The sequence below is a fragment of the Mobula birostris genome, chromosome 1 (assembly GCF_030028105.1).
Source record: "Mobula birostris isolate sMobBir1 chromosome 1, sMobBir1.hap1, whole genome shotgun sequence".
Classification (NCBI taxonomy): Eukaryota; Metazoa; Chordata; class Chondrichthyes; order Myliobatiformes; family Myliobatidae; genus Mobula; species Mobula birostris.
The window spans coordinates 154,227,306-154,252,400 of NC_092370.1; the positions used below are offsets into that span (position 1 = coordinate 154,227,306).

Below are 25,095 nucleotides of genomic sequence, written 5' to 3' on the forward strand. Positions count from 1 at the left end.
ACCAGACTTGATAAGGGAACTTAAGATCAAGGAATCCTAAGGAAACAGTTATCATTATATTGAAACCCCCGGTTTCCTTGGCCGCGCGTCTAGGGAAGACACTCTCCAGTCCCACCGAACTCGTGGGATGGAGACGGCTCGTCGCACTCCAAACACCGGTCTATGTGGGTGCTGTGTCATTTGTTGTCCTGCTACAAGTTAGTGCCATAAAATGACAGACAGTACACTGCATACGATTAAAGGAATTATATTTATGAATCATAACTTAACTAAAGGGTTAGTACAAAAAGAAAAGGGCTCATTTTAATTAAACAGTCAAACGTGCACAATTTGGAGCACAGTGTTTTGCCATATTCACCGATCCTCAATCGATCATTGCCTCTGGCTTAATCGATTCGCAGTCCCACTCAGGGTCAAATCATATGACCTGTTCTCTCCAACGTATTCTCTCTTCATCTCCTGCCAAACAAAAGCCCAAGTCCACCCTTAGTGTCCCTCACAGAAAAACCTCCCCTCAGATCTACCATCCTAATTGGATGGCACACATTTCTCATCATCCCTCATCTTCAACAATAAACCAAACAAGCTGAAAACAGAACAGACTGCTCTTACAGAACTGCTAAATGGAATACATACAGCATAACAGTAAAAGTATGAACCAGGGCATTACAATATGATTGAGTTCTCCCTGCAGTTGAAGAGGGAGAAGCTAAAATAAGATGTATCAGTATTACAATGGAGTAAAAGAAACTATTGAGGCATGAGAGAGGAGCTGGCCAAAGTTGATTGAAAGGCATAAGATATACATCCCAAAGATGAAGAAGGGGAAGATGAGGCAACTGAGGTTGTCAAGACAAGTCAAAGACACCATAAGAGCAAAACAGAAGGCATATAGCAAAAATTAGTGGGAAGCTAGAGAAGTGGGGAACCTTAAAAAACCAACAGAAGGCAACTAAAAAAGCCATAAAGAGAGAAAAGATGAAATAGGAAGGCAAGCTAGCCAAAAATATCACAGAGGATTTCATAAATATTTTTCAGAAGTACAGTGCCTATAAAAAGTATCCCCACCCCATCCCTCCAGAAGTTTTCATGTTTTATTGTTTTACAAATTGAATCACAGTGAATTTAATTTGGCTTTTTTGACACTGATCAACAGAAAAAGACTCTTTTTTGTCAACGTGAAAACAAATTTCTACAAATTGGTCTAAATTTATTACAATTATTAAACACAAAATAATTGATTGCATAATTACTCACCCCCTTCAAGTCAGTATTTAGTTGATGAACCTTTGGCAGTAATTACAGCCTTGAGTCTGTGTGGATAGGTCTCTATCAGCTTTGCACATCTAGGCACTGCACTTTCTCCCACATTCTTCTTTACAAAACTGCTCAAGCTTTGTCAGATTGCATGGGGATCATGCATGAACAGCCCTTTTCAAGTCCAGCCACAAATTCTCAATTGGATTGAGGTCTGGACTCCGACTTGGCCTCTCCAGGACATTAACGTTGTTGTTTTGAGGCCATTCCTGTGTAGCTTTGGCTTTATGCTTGGCGTCATTGTCTTGCTGGAAAACAAATCTTTTCCCAAGTTGCAGTTCTCTTACAGACTGCATCAGGTTTTCCTCCAGGATTTCCCGAATTTAGCTGAATTCATTTTACCCTCTACCTTCACAAGCCTTCCAGGGCCTGCAGTAGTGAAACATCCCACAGCATGATGCAGCCACCAGCATGCTTCATGGTAGGGATGGTGTGTTTTTGATGATGTGCGGTGTTTAGTCCGATGGCCAAGAAGCTCAATTTTGGTTTCATCAATCCATAGAACCTTCTTCCAGCTGACTTCAGAGTTTCCCACATGCTTTCTGGCAAATTCTAGCTGAGATTTCATGTGAGTTTTTTTTCCCCAACACTGGCTTTCTCTTTGCCACTTTCCAATAAAGCTGCAACTGGGCAACAGTTGTTGTACGTGCTCTCCCATCTCAGCCACTGAAGCTTGTAACTCGTGCAGAGTTTTCATAGGTCTCTTGGTGGCCTCCGTCACTGGTCCCTTCTTGCACAGTCACTCAGTTTTGAGGACGGTCTGCTCTGGGCAGATTTACAGCTGTGCCATATTCTTTCCATTTCTTGATGACTGACTGAACTGTACTCCAAGGGATAGTCAGTAACTTGGAAATTTTCTTGTATCCATCTCCTGACTTGTGCTTTTCAATAACCTTTTTGCAGAGTTGCTTGGAGTGTTCTTTTGTCTTCATGGTGTAGTTTTTGCCAGGACACTGACCCACCAGCAGTTGGACCTTCCAGACACAGGTGTATTTTACTACAATCAACTGAAACACCTTGACTGTATTTAATTAATTTAATTAATTATGTGACTTTGAAAACCAACTGGCTGCACCAGTGATGATTTGGTGTGTCACATTAAAAGGGAGTGAATGCTTACACAATCAATTATTTTGTGTTTTATATTTGTAATTAATTTACATCACTTTGTAGAGATCGGTTTTCACTTTGACAGGAGAGTCTTTTTCTGTTGATCAGTGTCAAAAAGCCAAACTAGATCCACTGTGATTCAATGTCGTAAAACAATAAAACATGAAAACTTCTTGGAGGGGGGGCAGTGAATACATTTTATAGGCAATGTATAAAGAGTAAGGAGAGGTGAGAATGATTCAAAGATGACACCAGAGAGGTAGTAATGGAGTACAAAACTACAGCGAGTGAACTCAGTAAGTATTCTCCTGACATCAGCAATTTTAGAGAGTCAGGGGCAGAAGTGAGCATAGTTGTCATTAATAATGGGAAAGTGCTTGGGAAGCTGAAAGGGTTGAAGGTAGGTAGTTCAGTTGGACCTGTTCCCCCACCTAGAGCACCTAATCATTTCAGTACCAAGCCTTCTACTTACTGAGACAGTTCTCCACTGTATTCCTAACTGCAGCTTACATACTGCCAAAGGCAGATGTTGGCCAAGCATTCAATGCATTGAATGCCATGATTAGCAAACAAGCAACAGCCTTGCCTGACACTTCACATCTTTGCTGGGGACTGTAATCAGGCTCGTGTGAAGAAATCTCTGCCCAGCTGCCATCAGTCTATCACTGGCGGCACCCCGGGGTCCTGACTCCACCACTGTTACATGACAATGAGGATACCGTTTCACCCCTACACCTCCTTTCAGGAAATCTGATCATCTGGCTGACCCCTGCTGCCTGCGTACAGGCAGAGGTTGAGGTGTGAGGGACCAGAGATAAGGAAAACAAAGCGGTGGTAGTGGGAGGCAGAGGAGCAACTAGAGGATTTCTTCCAGTCAGCTGACTAGGCCACATTCAAGGACTTATCAGAGGTCCTGAATGAATATGCCACAGTTGTCACACACTTCATAAGGATACGTGGGCACGTGGCCAAGTGGTTAAGGCATTGGACTAGCGACCTGAAGATCATGAGTTCGAGCCCCAGCCGAGGAAACATGTTGTGTCCTTCAGCAAGGCACTTATTGCCACACATTGCTCAGTGACGACACCAGTGCCAAGCTGTATGGGTCTTAATGCCCTTCCCTTGGACAACATCGGTGTCGTGGAGAGAGGAGACTTGCAGCATGGGCAACTGCTGGTCTTCCATACAACCTTGCCCAGGCCTGCGCCCTGGAAATTGAAGACTTTCCAGGTGCAGATCCATGGTTTTGCAAGAGTAACGGATGCCTTTGTCTTGTTTGTCTGTCATAAGGATACACACGGAGTGTGTCCCCACAAAATCATTCAGAGTCTTCCCCAACCAGAAGCCCTGGATAAACCAAGAGATCTGCAATCTGCTGAGCGCTAGATCGGTGCCATTCAGGCCTAGCGACCAACAAAGTACAAGAGATACTGGTATTGCCTTGGGAGCAAAGTGGCATTTCTAAATCAAATTTGAATCCTAGAGGTTGCTCAACAGCTGTGGCAGTGCTTGAATGCTATCACCTCCTACAAAGCCAAACCAAACAACGAGGTTTCGCTCCCAGATGAGCTCAATGCTTTTTGTGCTCACTTTGACCAACAGAACATGGAGGCACTTTCACAAACCCCGACAGTCCCCGACGACCCTGTGATTTCATGGTAGCTTAGTGGTTAGTGTGACGTTAGTACAGCTCGGGGAGATCCAGGGTTGGGAGTTCAATTCCAGTGCCAGTCTTTAAGAAATCTCTTTACGCCCTCCCCAAGGACTGCCTGGGTTTCCTCCAGGTCCTCTGGTTTCCTCCCACAGTCCAGAAACATACCAAGTAGGTTAACTGGTCATTGTAAATTGTCCTATGATTAGGTTAGGGTTAATTGGGTTTGTTGGCGGTTGTTCAAAGGGCCGACTCTGCGTTATATTACTAAATAAAATATAAAATAAATATAACAAAATTCCAGTCTCTGAAACCGATGTCAGAGTATCCTTCATGAACCCATGGAAAGCATCAGGCCCAGACGGTGTGCTGGGCCAAGTACTGATGACCTGGGCTAACCAACAGGCTGGAGTGTTCACTGAGATGTTTAACCTCTCACTTCAGCAGTCTGAGGTACCCACCTGCTTCAGGCGGCTTCAATTATACCAGTGCCTAAGAAGAACGTGGTCACCTGCCTCATTGACCGTTGCCCAGTAGCACTTACATCCACTGCGACGAAGTGCTTTGAGAGGTTGGTGATGAAACATATAACTCCTGCCTGAGCAGTGGATTGGCTGCCTACATCAGGATGCTCGTCATTGACGACAACTCTGCATTCAACACCATTGTCCCTCAAAAGTAATCAACAAGTTCCCAGACTGAGGCCTTGATACCCCCTTGTGCAACTGGATCCTCATCTTCCTCTGTTGCAGACCCACCAGTTTGGATCAGCAACAAAATCTCCTCCACAATCACCACAATGATGTGTGCTTAGCCTTCTGTTCTGCTCAGTTGATACTTATGATCGTGAGGCTAAGTACAGCTCCAATGTCATACTTAAGTTTGCTGATGACATCATCATTGCTGGCTGAATTAAAGATGGTGATGTGTCTGTGTACAGGAGGGAGATCGAAAATCTGGCTGAACGGTACCACAACAACCACCTCTCCCTCAATGTCAGCAAAACCAGGCCAGATTATTGACTACAGGAAGAGGAAACCAGAAATCCACGATCCTCATTAAGGGATCAGAGGTGGAGAGGGTCAGTAACTTTAAATTCCTTGGCGCTATCATTTCCAAGGATCTGTCCTGGGACCAGCAGGCAAGTGCCGCTACAACGGCGGCACAGCAGCGCCCCGACTTTCTTACAAGTTTGTGCAGATTTGGCATCTCATCTGAAACTTTGACAGACTTCTATAGATGCACAGTGGAGGTTGAAAGGTTGTATCACAGCATGGTGATGGAACAGCAATACCCAAGAATGTATTTGTACATAGAAAGTAAACTAGACTCAACTCGATCTCATCACAATCCAGAGTTTCAAACTGTGTAACTGATTTTGTTACTTACTTTTCTGCATCATATTCCTCCCAAACCCCTTGGCGTCCCAGGCTCCCCCAGGTGACTGCTCGCATTTCAGTCTGGCTTCTCGATGCTGCAGAGACCCACCAATGACAGCTGGGACAAGGCCCTCAACTCTGCAGTCACTCCTGTACCTCAACTCTGGTTTCAAAGTTCAAAAGTTCAAAGTTAATTTATTACCAAAGTACATATATGTCACCGTATACAACCCTGAGATTCATTTCTTTTTCTTGTGGACAAATCACAGTAAATACAAGACAGACAACGGAATCAATGAAAGACCATACCTAACAGGACGATAGACAATAGGTGCAGGAGAAGGCCATTCGAGCCAGCACCACCATTCACCGTGATCATGGCTGATCATCCACAATCAGTACCCTGTTCCTGCCTTCTCCCCATATCCCTTCACTCCGCTATCTCTAAGAGCTCTATCTAACTCCTTCTTGAAAGAATCCAGAGAATTGGCCTCCACTGCCTTCTGAGGCAGAGCATTCCACAGATCCACAAGTTTTTCCTCAACTCCATTCTAAATGGTCTACCCCTTATTCTTAAACCGTGGCCTCTGGTTTTGGACTCCCCCAACATCGGGAACATGTTTCCTGCCTCTAGCATGTCCAATCCCTTAATAATCTTACATGTTTCAATCAGATCCCCTCTCATCCTTCTAAATTCCAGTGTATACAAGCCCAGTCGCTCCAATCTTTCAACATATGACATTCCTACCATCCCTGGAATTAACCCAGTGAACTTACGCTGCACTCCCTCAATAGCTAGAATGTCCTTCCTCAAATTTGGAGACCAAAACTGTACGCAATGCTCCAGGTGGGGTCTGAACAGGGCCCTGTACAACTGCAGAAGGACCTCTTTGCTCCTATACTCAATTCCCTTGTTATGAAGGCCAACATGCCATTAGCTCTCTTCACTGCCTGCTGTACATGCATGCTTACTTTCAGTGACTGATGAACAAGGACACCTAGATCTCGTTCTCAGGATGGACAAACAGCCAATGTGCAAAGAAACCAAACTGTGCAAATACAAAAAGAAAGAGAAAAAAAGGAAATAATAATGAAATAAATTAATTAATACATAAATATTGAGAACACAAGATGAAGAGTCCTTGAAGATGAGTCCATAGGTTGTGGGAATAGCCCTGAGATGGGGCAAGTGAAGTTATCCCCACCAGTTCAAGACCCTGATGGTTGAGGGGTAATAACTGTTCCTGAACTGATAGTGCGGGTCCTGAGGCTCCTGTACCACCTTCCTGATGGCAGCAGTGAGAAGAGAGAATGGTCTGGATGGTAGGTGTCCCTAATGATGGATGCTGCTTTCCTGCAACAGCGCTCCATGTAGATGTGCTCAATGGCGAGGAGAGATTTACCTGTGATGGACTGACCTGTATCCACTGCTTTTCTAGGCTTTTCCATACAGGAGCATGATGCAACTGGTAAGTATACTCTCCACCACATGCCTATATAGGTTTATCAAAGTTTCAGATGACACGCTGAATCTTTGCAAACTTCAAAGAAAGTAGAGGTGCCACCATGTTTTCTTCATAATGGCACTTATGTTCTGAACCAAGAACAGATCCTCTGAAATAATAACACCAAGGAATTTAAAGTTTCTGACTCTCTTCACCTCTAATCCCTGATGAGGACTGGCTCATGGACCTCTGGTTCCCTCCTCCTGAAGTCACTAATCATCTCCTTGGTCCTGCTGACACTGAGTGAGAGGTTGATGTTATGGCACCACTCAGCCAGATGCATAATCTCCCACCTATATGCTGATCCATCACCACCCCTGATTCCTCCAACAACAGCGGTGTCATTGGCAAACTTAAATTCTTCCCCCAAACTACACCTCTTCACTACACTCTTTGACTGAACACCCGGCCACTTTTCAAACAGCTACTTTTGATGGTCTATTCTCAGACATTGTGTTGTTAGTTCTGTGAAGAACAATGTTTATTTTTCTCCATTTTGCTTCTTCTAAAGTTTAATGGTGGTTGGCAGACCAACATAAGGTGCATTACTGCCACCTACTGAATTAGAGAGTGCATTCCCTGACCCCAAAAAATCTTAAATAATATCAAGAAGTCTAATGCTTTCAGAAAGTCAAATACACTTTATATACATTACAATGGCAGTAATATCTTAACTTTCCACGTTAAACTATCTCTGTCGCAAAGATCTCAATTTATCAAGTACGTTTCCTTAGCAGCTCATACAAACTGCATTTAAACAACTTACGCTGCACCGTTTCTTGACAAGTGCACTCCCCACAAATTCCCCTATCATGCATATTAATTCTGAATAAGGAATTATTCAACCTAGCATGTCCAATATGTAAACACCTATGATCAACTTCTTCCTTTCTTTTTATACTCTTCTCCCAGTTGTGTTCCCACCATCCTCTGAATTTTATATAGATATTGTACCTTTTCTTCTTTATCCCAACTTTGTTGTCACAGTGATTGAATAGATGTTTTAATTATGTTTTTCACCACCACCCCTCATGCAAATGCACCACTACATTTATATCCTTTATTTTAAATGATTACTTGGCAAGAATGTCTGCCACCTCGTTTCCTTCAATCCCACATGGGCAGGAACCCATATGAAATGTATACACAGATCTAGACCCTGCAGCCTCAACAGATATTCTCCAATCTCACGAAGAATGTCTGGACTACAACTTCAAATACCAGTTTTAATAGATGTCAAGACCAAGAATGAATCAGAGCACAGAAGTACATAATCAGTGTGTACTTCTTCCACCCTTTCCAAGGCTAAAACGATAGCAACCATCTCAGACATGAATACTGTTACTTGCTCTGATAATTTTTTAATAGTCATCTGAAACAGAAACACCTGAACAACCTGTCATTGAATCTTTTAAAACATCTGTGTAGATATGTAAGAATCCATAATATCTGCCGTGCATATATTGCTGAACTTCCTGGGCCATTGATAAACAATCACTCCTCATTTTGATCTTTCACTGAAGGCCGAAATCAACCACAGGCAATGGGAAAAACATGGAGGGCTGACAGAAGGGGGCACACTGGGACCATAATCCACATTAAACAACCAGGATTTTGTACCCATTCCATTCCCAACCACCCAAAACTGAAGACTTTATGAATGCAGAGCTCTCAACACTCTACCAATGTTGCCAATACTGGATGACCAACTTTATGACCTCTTACATTAACTCAATAAACCATTTCTAACTGTGACCTGTGTAGATGTATGGTGCTTCACCCATTTCCACAGGCAATGCTGAAACTGAGGATGACTTAATTGAACCTCAACACAATCTTGATGCTTGAACTTTATCTAGCGGCTTTAAGGCTGTTGGCGAGGCTAACCCGTAAGCAACACATCCATAATCAAAGACAGATCTGATTGAAGTAATATACATTTGTCTAAGAGACCTCCTACTTGCATTCCCAATTGCACCCAAGCACCAGAGCACACTAAGGGCTTTTTTTACACTCCTCTAGAATTATAAGACCATAAGACAAAGGAGCAGAAGTCAGCTATTCGGCCCATTGAGTCTGCTCTGCCATTTTATCATGAGCTGATCCATTCTCCTATTTAGTCCCACTCCCCCACCTTCTCACCATAACCTTTGATGCCCTGGCTACTCAGATACCTATCAATCTCTGCCTTAAATACACCCAATGATTTGGCCTCCACTGCTGCCCGTGGCAACAAATTCCATTGATTCACCACCCTCTGGCTAAAAAAATTTCTTCACATTTCTGTTCTGAAAGGGCGCCCTTCAATCCTTAAGTCATGCCCTCTCGTACTAGACTCCCCCATCATGGGAAACAACTTTGCTACATCCACTCTGTCCATGCCTTTCAACATTTGAAATGTTTCTATCAGGTCTCCCCTCATTCTTCTAAGCTCCAAGGAATACAGTCCAAGACCGGACAAACGTTCCTCATATGTTAACCCTCTCATTCCCAGAATCATTCTAGTGAATCTTCTCTGTACCCCCTCCAATGTCAGCACATCCTTTCTTAAATAAGGAGACCAAAACTGCCCACAGTACTCCAAGTGAGGTCTCACCAGCGCCTTATACAGCCTCAACATCACATCCCTGCTCCTATACTCTATTCCTCTAGAAATGAATGCCAACATTACATTCGCCTTCTTCACCACCAACTCAACCTGGAGGCTAACCTCAAGGGTGTCCTGTACGAGGACTCCCAAGTCCTGTTGCATCTCAGAACTTTGAATTCTCTCCCTATTTAAATAATAGTCTGCCTGTTTATTTCTTCTGCCAAAGTGCATAACCATACACTTTCCAACATTGTACCTCATTTGCCACTTCTCTGCCCATTCTTCCAACCTATCCAAGTCACTCTGCAGACTCTCTGTTTCCTCAGCACTACCGGCCCCTCCACCTATCTTCGTTTCATCAGCAAACTTAGCCACAAAGCCATCTATTCCATAATCCAAATCATTGATGTACAATGTAAAAAGAAGCGGCCCCAACACAGACCCCTGTGGAACACCACTGGTAACCGGCAGCCAACCAGAATAGGATCCCTTTATTCCCACTCTCTGTTTCCTAACAATCAGCCAACACTCTATCCATGTATGTAACTTTCCTGTAATTCCATAGGCTCTTATCTTGTTAAGTAGCCTCATGTGTGGCACCTTGTCAAAGGCCTTCTGAAAATCCAAATATACAACATCCACTGCATCTTCCTTGTCTAGCCTACTGGTAATTTCCTCAAAAAATTGTAATAGGTTTGTCAGGCAGGATTTTCTTTAAGGAATCCATGCTGAGTTCTGCCTATCTCGTCATATGCCTCCAGGTACTCTGTAACCTCATCCTTGACAATCGACTCCAACAACTTCCCAATCACCAATGTCAAGCTAACAGGTCTATAATTTCCTTTTTGCTTCCTTGCCCCCTTCTTAAATAGCGGAGTGACATTTGCAATCTTCCAGTCCTCCGGAACCATGCCAGAATCTATTGACTTTTGAAAGATCATCGCTAATGCCTCCACAGTCTCCACAGCTACTTCCTTCAGAACACGAGGGTGCATTCCACCTGGTCCAGGAGATTTATCTACCTTTAGACTATTTGGCTTCCTGAGTACTTTCTCTGTTGTAATTGTGACTGCGCACACTTCTCTTCCCTGCCACCCTTGAGTGTCCAGTATACTGTTGATGTCTTCATCAGTGAAGACTGATGCAAAATACTTGTTCAGTTCCTCCGCCATCTCCTTTTCTCCCATTACAATTTCTCCAGCATCATTTTCTATCGGCCCTATATCTACTCTCACCTGTTTTTTACTCTTTATATACTTGAAAAAGCTTTTAGTATCCTCTTTGATATTATTTGCTAGCTTCCTTTCATAGTTAATCTTTTCCCTTTTAATGACCTTCTTAGTTTCCTTTTGTAAGCTGTTAAAAACTTCCCAATCCTCTGTCTTCCCACTAATTTTTGTTTCCTTGTATGCCCTCTCCTTTGCTTTAACTTTGGCTTTGACTTCTCTTGTCAGCCACAGTTGCATCCTTTTTCCATTCGAAAATTTCTTCTTTTTTGGAATATACCTGTCTTGCACCTTCCTCACTTCTCACATAAACTCCAGCCACTGCTGCTCTGCCAATTATATTCACAAGTACCTTCCATGTTAGCCCTGTGTTCATCCACATATCTGGAAATGTTACCGCTGACTTTTGTTTGAGAGATTTGCCACATAACTTGAGATCAATTGTGGGTGTAATGCTCATTTTAGGAAAAAAAACACAAATAACTTGAGTCTTTGCAACAGAAAGTTTAAACTACCCTCCTCCACTTCATTACTAGCTGCCTGCATATTCCTAACTATGTAATTCATATCATCAGCATATAATAATTTGGAAATGTCTGTGCCTACATTTAACAAACTATCATTAATCATAAAATTAAAAGGAGTGGCTACATATTTTCCATTGTAGAGACCCATTCTCTATCCCATTCTCCTTAGAGAACGTTGTCCCACACTAACTTGTATCTTCCTATCCCATAAAAAATTCTTGAATCCAATTTGACATTCTATCACTTCTTCCCATCCTTTCCAGTTTAAGCAGCAATCCGTGTCCAGCTTTCTCTGCGTCAAAGAAAACTGCTACGACTGATCCTTTTATTAACTCGGGCTTCACGAATATCAGGTTCCAAACTTAACGCCATGTTCCTGTTCATGGATTGGTATACAGCTAATTCTCCACTATTTTCCACAAAATAAGAAAGTCCTGCTGTAACCATTCGTCCTATTACCTCACATACCTGTGATGTTAGCGAAACACTTCTACAATTGGAAGGGTCTGATTGATCTTTACCCAGGTTTCAATACAGTGATAACTCCTATTTTCCCAGGAAGCAGGGAAGTCGCCCTTCAACCCATATTGCATTTAGTAATTTCAAACCCAACATAAGTTTCGAATCCGATACCGTTCTCTACTTTGCAAGCACTGCACACGTTCTAATCCACCAGAACACCAGCTCCGAGAAAGGGAAAACCGACTGAGCGGCTCCGCGTCCCGACCGTGAGCGGCCGGGCGGAGCCGCAGTGCGCATGCGGAGGAGTTAAAGTCTGAGCATGTACCAGCCGGCAAGAGCGGGTCCGGCACCGCAAGTAAGATTGGAGCATGCGCATACCTACCAACCGACACTGGACCGGCCCGTCATGTTTGCTCCGGGCATGCGCATGCCTCTCTGAGCATGCGTATTGGATTGACTGCCGGTAGGCTTCTGTCGGTCGGTAGTTCTGTGAATGTCGTTTTAAGGTTTGGCGGCAGTTTGAATGGTTAGTGGTGTTCTTGCGTTCAGTTCACAAGAATCAGCGATTGCTGTGAGTCGTTGGGTGCTTGTACGTGTACAACCGAGGTGAGATAATGATGAACTCCACCGTCAGCTGCAAGCGTTGTTCTGGGGCCGGTGCCTTGGGCCCTGTGCCTCAGCCCTGTCCCAAAGACCACCGCCATCTCGGTCCTTGCTTTACAACGAACAGGCAATGCAGTGAAACACGGAACGCATTGGGAGAGATTCGTGGAGAGGAATATAATTCAGCATACAAATTGGATCAGCTCCGCTCGGCATTTAGTTAAGACCCAGCAGTCTGTGGGTCGAGCAGTATCTGGATGGGGAAGGGGAGGAAAGGAATTGTCGACGACGTTTCGAGATCTGATGCAGGGATTCGACCTGAAACGTCGACAATTCCTCTCCTCACGTTGATTCTGCTCGGCCTACTGAGTTCCTCCTGTGGAACCTGAATGCTTATTGCTCCACATTCCAGCTTCTCCAGTCGCTTGTGTCTCAATCGGTCAGCTTGGACACGTTGGGATGATGAGGCTATCCGTGATGGATATCAGCATAACTCTGACATTTTCGGACCTTTGGCTCCTGACTGACTCCTTCAAGTGTTTGAGAGGATGGCCCCTACGACAAGCTCATGGCCCATAGGGTAGTTGTGATCCCTGAAATTTGACAACCAATTTCCCCCGGGATCAATAAAGTATGACTATGTGGATTACCTGCAGTAGTAACCACAAAGCCATTGGCTAGGTTTCCATAAAATCCTCCTAGTCTGTAAACATGATTGAGGTGACTTGATTCCACCCTGGTTTTAAGACCATAAGACATGGGAGCAAAATTAGGCCATTCAGTCCATCGAGTCTGCTCCAACATTTGATCATGACTGATTTATTTTCCCTTTCAACTCCTTTCTCCTGAACTTTCTCTCTAACCTTTGACATCCTTACTAATCAAGTTACTTTCACCTCTGCTTTAAATGTACCCCCCTATGACTTGTCCTCCACAACCATCAGTGAATTCCACAGATTCACCAGCCTCTGGCTAAAGAAATTCTTCCTCATCTAGGTAGCAGAGCTACTTAAATGAATACTTTGCTTCACTATTCATCAGGTAAAAGGATCTTGGCAATTGTGGGGATGATTTGCAGCAGACTGAAACGCTTGAGCATATAGACATTAAGAAAAAGGATGTGTTGGAGCTTTTGAAAATCATTAAGTTAGGTAAGTCGCCAGGTCTGGATGAGATATACCCCAGGCTTTATCTTTGCATCATCAATAGGGATGGGAGAAGTGCCAGAGGACTGGGGGGTTGCAAATGTTGCAAAAGAAGGGAGTAGAGATAACCCAGGAAATTATAGATCAGTGAGTCTGTCTTCAGGGATGGGCAAGTTCAGAGTTGACAAGAGAGGTCAAAGCCAAAGTTAAAGCAAAGGAGAGGACATACAAGGGAGCAAAAATTAGTGGGAAGACAGAGGATTGGGAAGTTTTTAAAAGCTTACAAAAGGAAACTAAGAAGGTCATTAAGAGGGAAAAGATGAACTATGAAAGGAAGCTAGCAGATAATATCAAAGAGAATACTAAAAGCGTTTTCAAGTATATAAAGAGTAAAAGACAGGTGAGAGTAGATATAGGACTGATAGAAAATGATGCTGAAGAAATTGTAATGGGAGATAAGGAGATGGCGGAGGAACTGAACAATTATTTTGCATCAGTCTTCACTGATGAAGACAGCAGTATACCGGACACTCAAGGGTGGCAGGGAAGAGAAGTGTGCACAGTCACAATTACGACAGAGAAAGTACTCAGGAAGCTGAATAGTCTAAAGGTAGATAAATCTCCTGGACCAGATGGAATGCACCGTTGTGTTCTGAAGGAAGTAGCTGTGGAGATGGCAGAGGCATTAGCGATGATCTTTCAAAAGTCGATAGATTCTGGCATGGTTCTGGAGGACTGGAAGATTGCAAATGTCACTCCGCTATTTAAGAAGGGGGCAAGGAAGTAAAAAGGAAATTATAGACTTGTTAGCTTGACATCGGTGGTTGGGAAGTTGTTGGAGTCGATTGTCAAGGATGAGGTTACAGAGTACCTGGAGGCATATGACGAGATAGGCAGAACTCAGCATGGATTCCTTAAAGGAAAATCCTGCCTGACAAACCTATTACAATTTTTTGAGGAAATTACCAGTAGGCTAGACAAGGGAGATGCAGTGGATGTTGTATATTTGGATTTTCAGAAGGCCTTTGACAAGGTGCCACACATGAGGCTGCTTAACAAGATAAGAGCCCATGGAATTACGGGAAAGTTACATACGTGGATAGAGCATTGGCTGATTGTCAGGAAACAGAGAGTGGGAATAAAGGGATCCTATTCTGGTTGGCTGCCAGTTACCAGTGGTGTTCTACAGGGGTCTGTGTTGGGGCCGCTTCTTTTTACGTTGTACATCAACAATTTGGGTTATGGAATAGATGGCTTTGTGGCTAAGTTTGCTGACGATACGAAGATAGGTGGAGGGGCCGGTAGTGCTGAGGAAACAGAGAGTCTTGGATAGATTGGAAGAATGGGCAAAGAAGTGACAAATGAAATACAATGTTGGAAAGTGTATGGTTATGCACTTTGACAGAAGAAATAAATGGGCAGACTATTATTTAAATGGGTAGAGAATTCAAAGTTCTGAGATGCAACGGGACTTGGGAGTCCTCATGCAGGATACCCTGAAGGTTGTAAAGAAAGCTTTTGGTACTTTGATTTATGAAGGACAATGTATTGGGATGTTACATTGAAGTTGTATAAGACGTTGGTGAGACCTAATTTGAAGTATTGTGTGCAGATTTGGTCGCCTACCTACAGGAAAGTTGTAAATAAGGTTGAAAGAGGAAAGAGAACATTTACAAAGATATTACTGGGACTGGAGGACCTGACTTATAAGGAAAATTTGAATAGGTTAGTACTTTTTATTCCTTGGACCGTAGAAGATGGAAGGGAGATTTGGTATAGGTATACAAAATTATGAGGGGTATAAATAGGGTAAATGCAAGCAGACTTTAACCACTGAGGTTGGGTAGGACTACAACTGGAGATCAGGGGTTAAGGTTGAAAGGTGAAAAGTTTAAGGGGGACATGAGGGAAAATTTATTCACTCAGAGAGTCAATAGGGTTGGACGAGTAGCCAGCGCCAGTGGTGCATGCGAACTTGATTTCAATATTTAAGAGAAGTTTGGATAAATACGTGGATGGCAGGGATATGAAGGGCTATGGTCTGGGTGTAGGTCAATGAGACTGAGCAACTTAATGCACTAAATGGGCCAAGGGTCCTGTTTCTGTGCTGTACTTTTCTATGACTATATGCTATGACAGAGATCACAGCTGCCAGATGGACTGACTAGAAGTGTATTGTAGGGATCAATCTCTCATCCACTTGAAGGAATCATCAATGATTTGGATATCTGAATGTGCAAATACATTGCATTGTCTGTTTATTGGAAGTGAAAAACTGAAGGTGGGTTGGTCTTTGGGTCTGGAATGGAGCTGATGAACATCAAACAGTTGTGTATTTGATCGGCAGATTAACTCCTTTCCAACAGATGAAACTGCTGTATAATGTCCAGGAAGATTGAGAATCTTGTTTCACTGGACAGAACCTGCATTATGACTAGTGCTTTTCAACTACAGGGTGGAGCTCATTGAAGAGGATTTACCTGGTGCAGGCAGCAGGGAAGCCCCTTGACAATTGCCACAATGGTTACCGTGGAGCAGATGTAGGGCCACTCGGCTCCTTGAGCTTGCTCTTCTATTTACTGTTGTTTGTGATGTGGACAAAAATGTAGGTGGCTTGTTTCATAAGTTTGCACATGACGTGAACATTGGGGAACTTGTGGATGGTGGGGAAAACTCTCAAGACATTGCAGGATTTTGCCAGTTAGAAATATGCACAGAAAAATGGCAGATGGAGTTTTCTCTGGCAAGTACAAGCTATTACACTTTGGTAAGTTAAGTACTTGGAGGTATTAATGTACAGAGAGATCTTGCAGAAAGAGCATTCATTTCAAGAGGACAAGAATATAAAAACAACAATATACTGCTGAAGCCCTGAAGGATGCATGGGCCTTGGACAGGATTCAGAGAAGGTTCATATGAATGATCCCAGGAATGAAAGCTTGGATAGAGCCTTTTAACATCTGCCCTCACATGAATCTCCACCATTACCCCAAACATCTGCACTCTTACTGTCTTCCCACCACCTTAACTGGGATAGAGTTCCACATGTCCTGACCTCCCACCCATGAGCCTCTGCATCCATCACATCATTCTCCACGATTTCCGCTGATTCCAAAGGTTGCGCTACCTCCAAACATATCTTTACATCCTCCCCCCATTCCCTGCTTTTTGCAGAGATTGCTCCATCCATGATTCCCTTGTCCATTTGTCCCTCCCCCCAATCTTCCTCCTGGTACATATCCCTGCAAGTGCAGCACCTGCCCATTCACCTCCATCGTCACCTCCATTCAGGGCCCCAAGCAGGTAAGGCAACACTTCACCTGTGAAACTGCTGGGGTCCTCTGTTGTGTCTAGTGCTCCTGACGCAGCCTCCTGCATATTGGTGAGACCTGTTGTAGATTGGGGGACTGCTTTGTTGAGCACCTCCACTCCATCCGGCAAAAGCGGAATTTCCCGGTGGCCAATGATTTTAATTCCCATTCCAGCATGTTAATCCATGGCCTCTTGTGCCAAGATGAGGCCACCTTTCCAGTCCTGACGAAGGGTCTCAGCCTGAAACGTCGACTGCACCTCTTCCTAGAGATGCTGCCTGGCCTGCTGCGTTCACCAGCAACTTTTATGTGTGTTGCTTGAATTTCCAGCATCTGCAGAATTCCTGTTGTTTGCGTTTTTAAAAAAAAAACAGGAATGATTAAATAATGGAGCAGATTGGATGGGCCCAATGGCCTACTTCTTCAGTATCTTACTGTGTTGTGTGCATCTATAGCTCCCTGAAAGTGGCAGCATGGATAGAGAGGTGAAAAAGAAGGTGCCTGGCATTCTTGACTTCATCAGTCAAGACATTGAGTATAAAAATAGGGAAGTCATGCTGCAACTGTATAGAATTCTGATTAGGCCACATTTGGAGTATTAGGTGGAGTTGATGAAAGTTCTTGTTGATTGGAGAGGGCCAGATGCCTGATGGCCAAATTCCAAAGCATGGGTTCTTGTTCACTGCAGAGGATGTGGTGGTAAAGATGCCTCTGTGAGAAAGGAGGTGTTTAAAGAGAAGCTAATGTAGCAAGGTGATGCCCTCAAAACAAGAGAAAGTAACAGAAATTAAGGTGGCAGACCAAGATATGAATTGGTGACCTGATGATCTATGCTCCAGGGTTCTGAAGGAGGTAGATGAAGAGGTTGTGGAGGCATTAGTAATGATCTTTCAAGAATCACTAGATTCTGGAATATTTCCAAAGAACTGGAAAATTGCAAATGTCACTCTACTCTTTAAGAATGGAGAGAGGCAAAAGAAAGGAAATTATAGGCCCATTAATCAGACTGAGGTGGTTGGCAAGATGTTAGGGTCCATTATTAAGGATGAGGTTTCAGGGTACTTGGAGTCAGCATGGTTTCCAAGGGGAAATCTTCCCTGACAAATCTGTTGGAACTCTGAGGAAATAGCAGTCTTCTTTCATGAAGGTTGGATATCTTTGTGAGGTGGAAAAATTGCTTTGGTCTGGTTCATAGTGAGGGGACATTCTGATTATTATGGGCAGTGTCTGCAAAGTCAATGCAATGAGGGCAACATAAGCAAATTGCTGAAGGAACTCAGCAAGTCAGGCAGTATAATGGAGAGAAATGAGCAGTTGCTATTTTGAGCTGAGACCGTTTATCAGAATAGATCAGAACAGCTTTTTGTGTCTGTTGCTCGATCTCCAGCATCTGCAGAATAGCAGGATTAGAATGATGCTTTTAGAATTGCTGTTCCAGACAATGTGGAGAAGAATGCAAAGAGGGAATCTGTGATTACGTAAAGGAATATCATCTATTGTAAAGGTAGGAGAGTAGGAAAACACTAAAGTTGTGAAGAATCAAGGTGATGATTTGCAAGGACAGGTGGAGATATCCAAGACTGGAACAGTTAAAAAGAGGAATCAAAGGAGAAGCATTAAATAGGTTCTTCCAGACCTTTGGGACATCCCACATTCCAGCAAATTAAATACTTGTTGAGTGTTGGAATGTGAGAAATACAGCAACCAATTTGCTAATGCCAAAGTCCTACAAACATAACAACACACGCCCTCAAGTGCCACTTTACAGCACTGTCCCCTGATCTCTTGATTCCTGGAATACTCAAAAATCCAAGCATCTCTGCTGTAAAAGTACTGAGCTTCCCCTATTGTCTGGGTTAGAGCCAGAAGGTTCACCACCCTCTGGGTGAAGACATTTCTCATCTCAGTCTTAATAGCTGCCTTCTTATTCTCAAAATATGTGCCCTGGTCCTAAAATCATTTCGGGGAAATGTCTGCTGCATCTATCCTGTCAAGCCGTTTAAGAGCGTTTAAGTTTTGATGAGATCTCTTGTCATCATTCATTACAAAGACTAAGAATACAGTTGTAGTCTACTTATTCTTTCCTAATGACATTCCTGGAATCTCCCTGTGATAAGTATATATTTTCTCAGGTAAGGAGAGCCATATTGCACAGGCATCTCCAAGTTTGGTCTCACCAAGGCCTTATACAGTTGTCATAAGACTGCTGACATCTGTAAACAAATCCTCTCTTAAGATTGTCCAATTTTTCAGTATTAAATATTTCTGCTTAACAGCAATATGTCAATGGCCAGGTAACACTATTGGTTAGAGGCTTAAGCATTGGACAACATACTGAGTAGAACTTCTCTCCTCATAAAGAGCTATAAACTGTGTACCTGATGCAGATTGGGGCATGATTTTATGATTGTACAGTATATACAGGTCCTCTCCAGATTACAAATGCTAATGGATATCCCATGCAAATGAATAACCATTTGGGAGACTGGTGGAGTGGATTAACTGGTGGTTGCAGGACTGTAGGGATCTTCTTACAGGTGGGAACAGGGCACTTCTGCTTGCCTTCCCTTACCATCCGACTTGAGCCCCAACATCCGGGCAGGGTCGAGTCAAGCCAAGTAGAGCTGGGAACGCTGAGCAGACTCACCTGCTGACTCTCAGGGTCAGAGAGGCCAGTTGGAGGCAGCTCTTCATGTGCCTGGTGACTGCTGTAACAGCTGTTTCTGTGAACGTTTTGTGTTTTTATTCAATTTCAACTTTAGTTGAAACAGTTTGGCTTCTCGAGGAACTTTATTTGCCATACATTTATATGTAGGGTTATTTATATAGAATTATTATTTACATTGGGCTATCCAGGGAGTGATAGCACCTCTGGTAAAGGGGCTTGTCACGTCCATTCTGGGGCAGCTCACTCACCTTTGATCCCCACCGAACACTCAGCTCTCACCTGTGGCTCCAAGTAGCTCCTTGTATGTGACAGCAGCCACACCCCGATACACTGCTTCAACAAGCAGGCTAAGCCACGTGAGGGTAGCTGGCAGTCTCAGGCCTGGTGAGATAAGGACATGCCTATCTTAGCATGCGAAGTCAGCTCTGGCAGACTGAGCAGATGAGATCTACAGCGAGAGCCAATGGCCAGGAAGGTGGTTCTGCAATGCTCCATGGAGAATGAAGGGCATGACAAGGTACTGAAGGTGTCTTGGTCATCTACTGCAACCAAGGAAGATCGCAGTTGGTATCACTGGACCTGGACTTCTGAGGTAAAGAGAGTGGAACTGCCCCAGTACAGTGACTTTTCCACTTTAGTTACTCTCCTGCACAGGTTTCCTGTCATCATTGGACATGATGGGCAATCACCACATTTATATGAATTAGGAATTTGCTGTAATGGATGAAGCCCAGTCCATCACTGGTAAAGCCCTCTCCTCCATTGAGCACATCTACACGGAGCATTGTCACAGGAGGGCAGTGTCCATCATCAGGGTTTGCCCCCCTTCCCTACACCCAAGTCATGCTCTCTTCTTGCTGCTGCTATCTGGAAGAAGGTGTAGGAGCCTCAGGACCCACACTACCAAGTTCAGAAACGGTTGTTGCCCCTCAAACTTCAGGCTCTTAAACCAAAGGTGATAATTTCACTCAACAAAGAGAAAATCTGCAGATGCTGGAAATCCAAGCAACATACGCAAAATGCTGGAGGAACTCAGCAGGTCAGGCAGCATCCATGGTAAAGAGTAAACGGTTGGTGTTTCGGGTCGAGACCTTCCATCAGGACTTCACCTGTCCTAATGAAGGGTCTCAGCCCAAAACATCTCCTTTCCATAGACGCTGTCTGGCCTGCTGCGTTCCTCCAGCGTTTTGTAACTTAACTCAATTTCACTTGCTCCATCACCAAAATGTTCCCATAACTCACTTACAAGGACTTTTCATTTCATGTTCTTGATACTTATTACTTATTAATTATTAATTTTTTTCTTTCTGTATTTGCAGTTTGTTGTCTTTTTCACACTGGTTGAACACCCAGGCTGGCACGGTCTTTCATTGGTTCTATTATGGTTATTATTCTATTGTGGATTTATTGAGTATGCCCACAAGAAAATGAATCTCAGGGTTGTGTATGGTGACATATGTACTTTGATAATGAATTTTCTTTGACTTTGAACTTTGGTGTGTTGGTGCGATATGCAACAAAAACATTCAGCAATTTTAACGAATTACATAAAAGTAGTCATACTTTATTGATTCCGGGGGAAATTGGTTTTCATTACAGTTACATCATAAATAATAAATAGTAATAGAACTATAAATAGTTAAATAGTAATATGTAAATTAAGTTATTAAGTTTAAAAAAATAAAGTTAGAAGTACAGATATGGAATAAAATATGTGTAAATACATAAATACCAGCATGTATTTACGATGTAAAAAGCGTTATAAAAAGTGGTTTAAAGTGTTTACAGTGTAGTGATGGAAGTTATAGAGGTAGATGGGGGGGGGGCGGTACTCTAAACAGAGTGGTTGATCAGATTAACTGCCTAGGGAAGAAACTTTTAAGATGCTGGAAATCCAAGCAACATACACAAAATGCTGGAGGAATTCAGCAGGCCAGGCAGCATCTCTGGAAAAGGGTGCAGTCGACTTTTCAGGTTGAGAGCCTTCTTCATGAGTCCTGATGAAGGGTCTCGGCCTGAAACATCATCTGTACTCCTTTCCATAGATGCTGCCTGTCCTGCTGAGTTGCTCCAGCGTTTTGTGTGTGTTGCTCAGATTTCCAGCATCTGTAGATTTTCTCTAGTTTTTAAGATGATGTGAAGTTTTTGTTTTGTTTTAATGTGGAGAGTTCTCAGGAACTGAACCTTGTTATAAACTGGGGACTTGTATTATCATTAAAAAGAAATGCTATTTCCTTTCAGTGTTGGTTGTGAGGATACTTCAAGAGGTTATAGATAGGCTGAGTGAATTGATGAACTTGCTTAGACGGAATTTAAGATTATTGATAGGCTAAGTGATTAACACGGACATATAGAAGGAATTTAATTTGTCAAAGTATGATGTACTTGGGGCAAATTAGAAGTGTTTTTTAAGTAGTGAGAGAATGGAGGGTGCTGAAAGGAGGAACCTGAGTGTCCTTGTACATAAGTCATTTGAATTGCTTTCTGTGCCAGCAATGAAAACTTCCAAAGGAAAATAGTGTCCCAGCCTTTATTGTAGGAGGATTTCAGGACCATAGGAAAGATGTCTTGCTGGCAGTGTATATGATACTGGAATATTGTGTAAAGATCAGATTTTATATAAAGAAAGGATATACTGAAGATACAGAGAGATTACCAAATTAGTTACTGGGAAAAGAAGCTTTGTCCTATCAGTAGACAGTACACTTCAGAGTTTGGAACAATGAGAAATGAAACTTACACAATTCTGATGAGGCGGGACTGAGTATTCGTAGAAATAATATATCTATTAATGGAGCTGTCTAGGACTCAGCTAATATATAGTATATGTCAGTCCCACAAAACAGTTTCAAAAACAGTTGTAGAGTCATTGAGCACAGAAACAGGCCCTTAGGTCCATCTAGTCCATGCTGGCCAGGTTTTCTGCCTAGTCCCAGCTATCTGCACCCAGACAGTAGTCCTCCATACCTCTGATATCCATGTACCCATCCAACTTTTCTTAAATGTTACAATTGAACCGGCATCTACCGTTTCCGCTTGGCAGCTCATTCCATACTTACATGTCCTTTGAGTGAAGAAGTCGAAGGAAACTGGAGGAATTGAGTTCTGGCAGTTGATGAATGTTTATACAATCCCAGTACTGATTCACCTGTTTATAAATAATGTTTCTTATCTTTACAGAAATGGAAAACAATAAATGGCAGCGTAGGAGGCAATTTACACACCACCATCAACGACGACATAATCAACAATACCGAGCATATTATGGTCGCAGGTCAAGTGAAATTTAAAATTTTATGTGCTGTTGCAAAACATATCAAATTTAGTCTCAGAATTTGCATCTTTACTAAGGCTGTAACACTGTAATCTGTCCCTGCCTGCCAAAGATATGGCTCTTGTGTTGATGAATGTGCTGACATTTCAATTATCTGATTAAATCACTTTCTAACAATTACTAGAATAACTTGCCTTAGAGCAAGGCTGTTGAGCTCAATGTAATCAGGTCATATTGGTCCTACACCCTTTTCTTTCCTTCATTGGCTGTAATGTTTCTCTTTTAAGTACTTTGTATTTAACAAGTACTGTTGACCCTGTGTCTATCACTTTCAGACAGCTAGCTTTCCTTTAAAGAGAAACCAACCATGCTGAGGGAATACTCTTTGTCTTTGCTACTACCTCTCAAATTAAATATTTTGGGTTTGAAACTGACATTACCAAAAGTGTTTCTGTGATTAAAGTGGACTTTTTAATGCCTACTTTGCAACCATAGTTTAGTTAAATAGATTCATGTTGCTGAGGAGAGGAAGTTTATTTCAACTGTTGACACCATGAAAGTTGTAGACAATGCGGCTTAGCTGTAGGTGATGTTTCTACATCCAAGTAACTGAAAATCAGCGACTGTGTTAGCTGATAGTGAGGACCAGTTGATTTTTTTTCAATTTTAAGAAGTATGAATATATTCTTTTGGTTGGAGTGCATTTTATTTAAGAACCCACATGTGAGTGTCAGTGTGTGTTTTATACTGGTAGTAGCTCAGTACTATTACTTATTTACAGTTTCTGAGAATTTGAAGACTTTAATACACAGCACTTATTATTATTTTTCTCCTGAATTTGTGATGATGCTCAGGAACCAGCAGTGTGACTCGAGTGAATCCAATGAGCAGAATAGTTCCAGTATGTCAGCAAATGAACCAACTAGCAGTACTTCACTGCCACCTGATGTACCTGGCAAGTATTACTTTGACAGCATTTAGTGTACCATTCATTCCTGAAGTTGCCAAGACTTTGTTTTAACTGCATTAAAATTTTGAACTGTCTAAGTAACTCAAATGGAAATTGAAACTAATCCCAGTTCTGATGAGTCTCAGATCTGAAACTATTTATCTTTACACAGATGCTGCCTGACTTTCCATTTGTGGGAATTAGCTGACAAAACAATGAAATTTCTGATAATTAATATTGCATAACTTTGAATTACAAGAAAAGCCTATAATATAGTACATTGTACAAGTTAAGGATTTTATTCTAGACACGGTGAGTTAGGATTTGTTGAGATCAGACATCTGTTTTTCCTGTAAAATAGAGAATCTTCATTTGGCTTATCCATTGATACGATGCCAACAAGAATGTTAGTGTGATACATAGGAAACCATAACTGCTAATTTGAGACCAGTCTGAGGATTGTTACATCATTTCTGACAGATTCTTTTGAACTATGAGCACAGCTACCAAGAATGTCAAGGGGAGCAGCCACACGGCAGCACCATCTGACACAGACCTTCGAGTCACAGAGTGACACAGCACAGAAACAGGCTCCTCAGCCCAACAGGAGTACACTGACAATCAAACAGCTGTCCCACCTGAAGGTTCTCCAAGTCAAATACCATCCTAATTTGGAAATTTATCAACAGTCCTTCATTGTCGTTAAATTTAAATCCTAGAACTCCACATCAGCAGTACAGTGGGAGCACATTCACCAGATGGCACAGCTTGTAGAGCTGCTCTCTCACAGCTCCAATCCTGACCATGGGTGTTGTCCGTGTGGAGTTTGCAAGTTCTCCCTAGGACTGCATCGAGGTGCTCTGGTTTTCTCTCAGCTCCTTAAAAACATGCAGTTTGGTAGGTTACTTGGTAGCTGTAAATTGCCGCTAGTGTGTGGGTGAGTGGTAAAATTTAGAATGATTGAGAAGAAAGTGGGAAGAATAAAATGGGATTAAGTGTAAATAGGTGTTTGATTGTCAGTGTAGTCCTGTTGGGCTAAGGGACCCATTTCTGTGCGACATCACTCCGTGACCCTAAGGTCTGCGCCTGTCACCACTTTCTCAAGGGCAAATAGGGAAGGCAATAAATACTGGTGGTGCCAACAAGGTCTACAACCAAAGATGAATTGATAAAAGGAATGGATATGTTGCTGTATAAATTCAAGATTCAGTTTGAAAGTTTACTACTTCACGGCGATGGCTTTCATTCCTGGCTAGATAGTAACAACTGTGAATTTATGTTCTACAGTCTCACTAGTTGTGATCACACCATTGTAGTAAATTATTGCTCATCAAAAGCACACCGTGGTAAGATCCTTTTCAACTCTTTTAAATATGAA

At 42.6% G+C, this 25,095-nt stretch overlaps 1 protein-coding gene and 1 long non-coding RNA gene across 4 annotated transcripts in view; one reads left to right on the forward strand and one right to left on the reverse strand.

Moving 5' to 3' along the window:
• Nucleotides 1-280: 280 nt before the first annotated feature.
• On the reverse strand, nucleotides 281-12,037 carry LOC140206985 (uncharacterized). The gene is made up of 3 exons (XR_011888454.1): nucleotides 11,939-12,037; nucleotides 5,468-5,620; nucleotides 281-459 (listed from the first exon to the last, which is right to left on the reverse strand). It is a non-coding gene; the product is annotated as an uncharacterized lncRNA (long non-coding RNA).
• A 177-nt stretch (nucleotides 12,038-12,214) lies between these two features.
• The window catches only part of wdr21 (WD repeat domain 21), a 61,632-nt gene continuing 48,751 nt past the window's right edge, over nucleotides 12,215-25,095 (forward strand). For 2 of the 3 annotated variants that reach the window (XM_072264382.1, XM_072264369.1), the window contains exons 1-3: nucleotides 12,216-12,373; nucleotides 22,675-22,768; nucleotides 23,623-23,723. In XM_072264382.1, the coding sequence (XP_072120483.1) occupies nucleotides 22,677-22,768; nucleotides 23,623-23,723 (193 nt within the window). In that variant the 5' untranslated portion in view covers nucleotides 12,216-12,373; nucleotides 22,675-22,676. Of the gene's footprint in view, nucleotides 12,374-22,674; nucleotides 22,769-23,622; nucleotides 23,724-25,095 lie in introns of all 3 variants that reach the window. The other variant, XM_072264374.1, reaches the window with a different exon arrangement.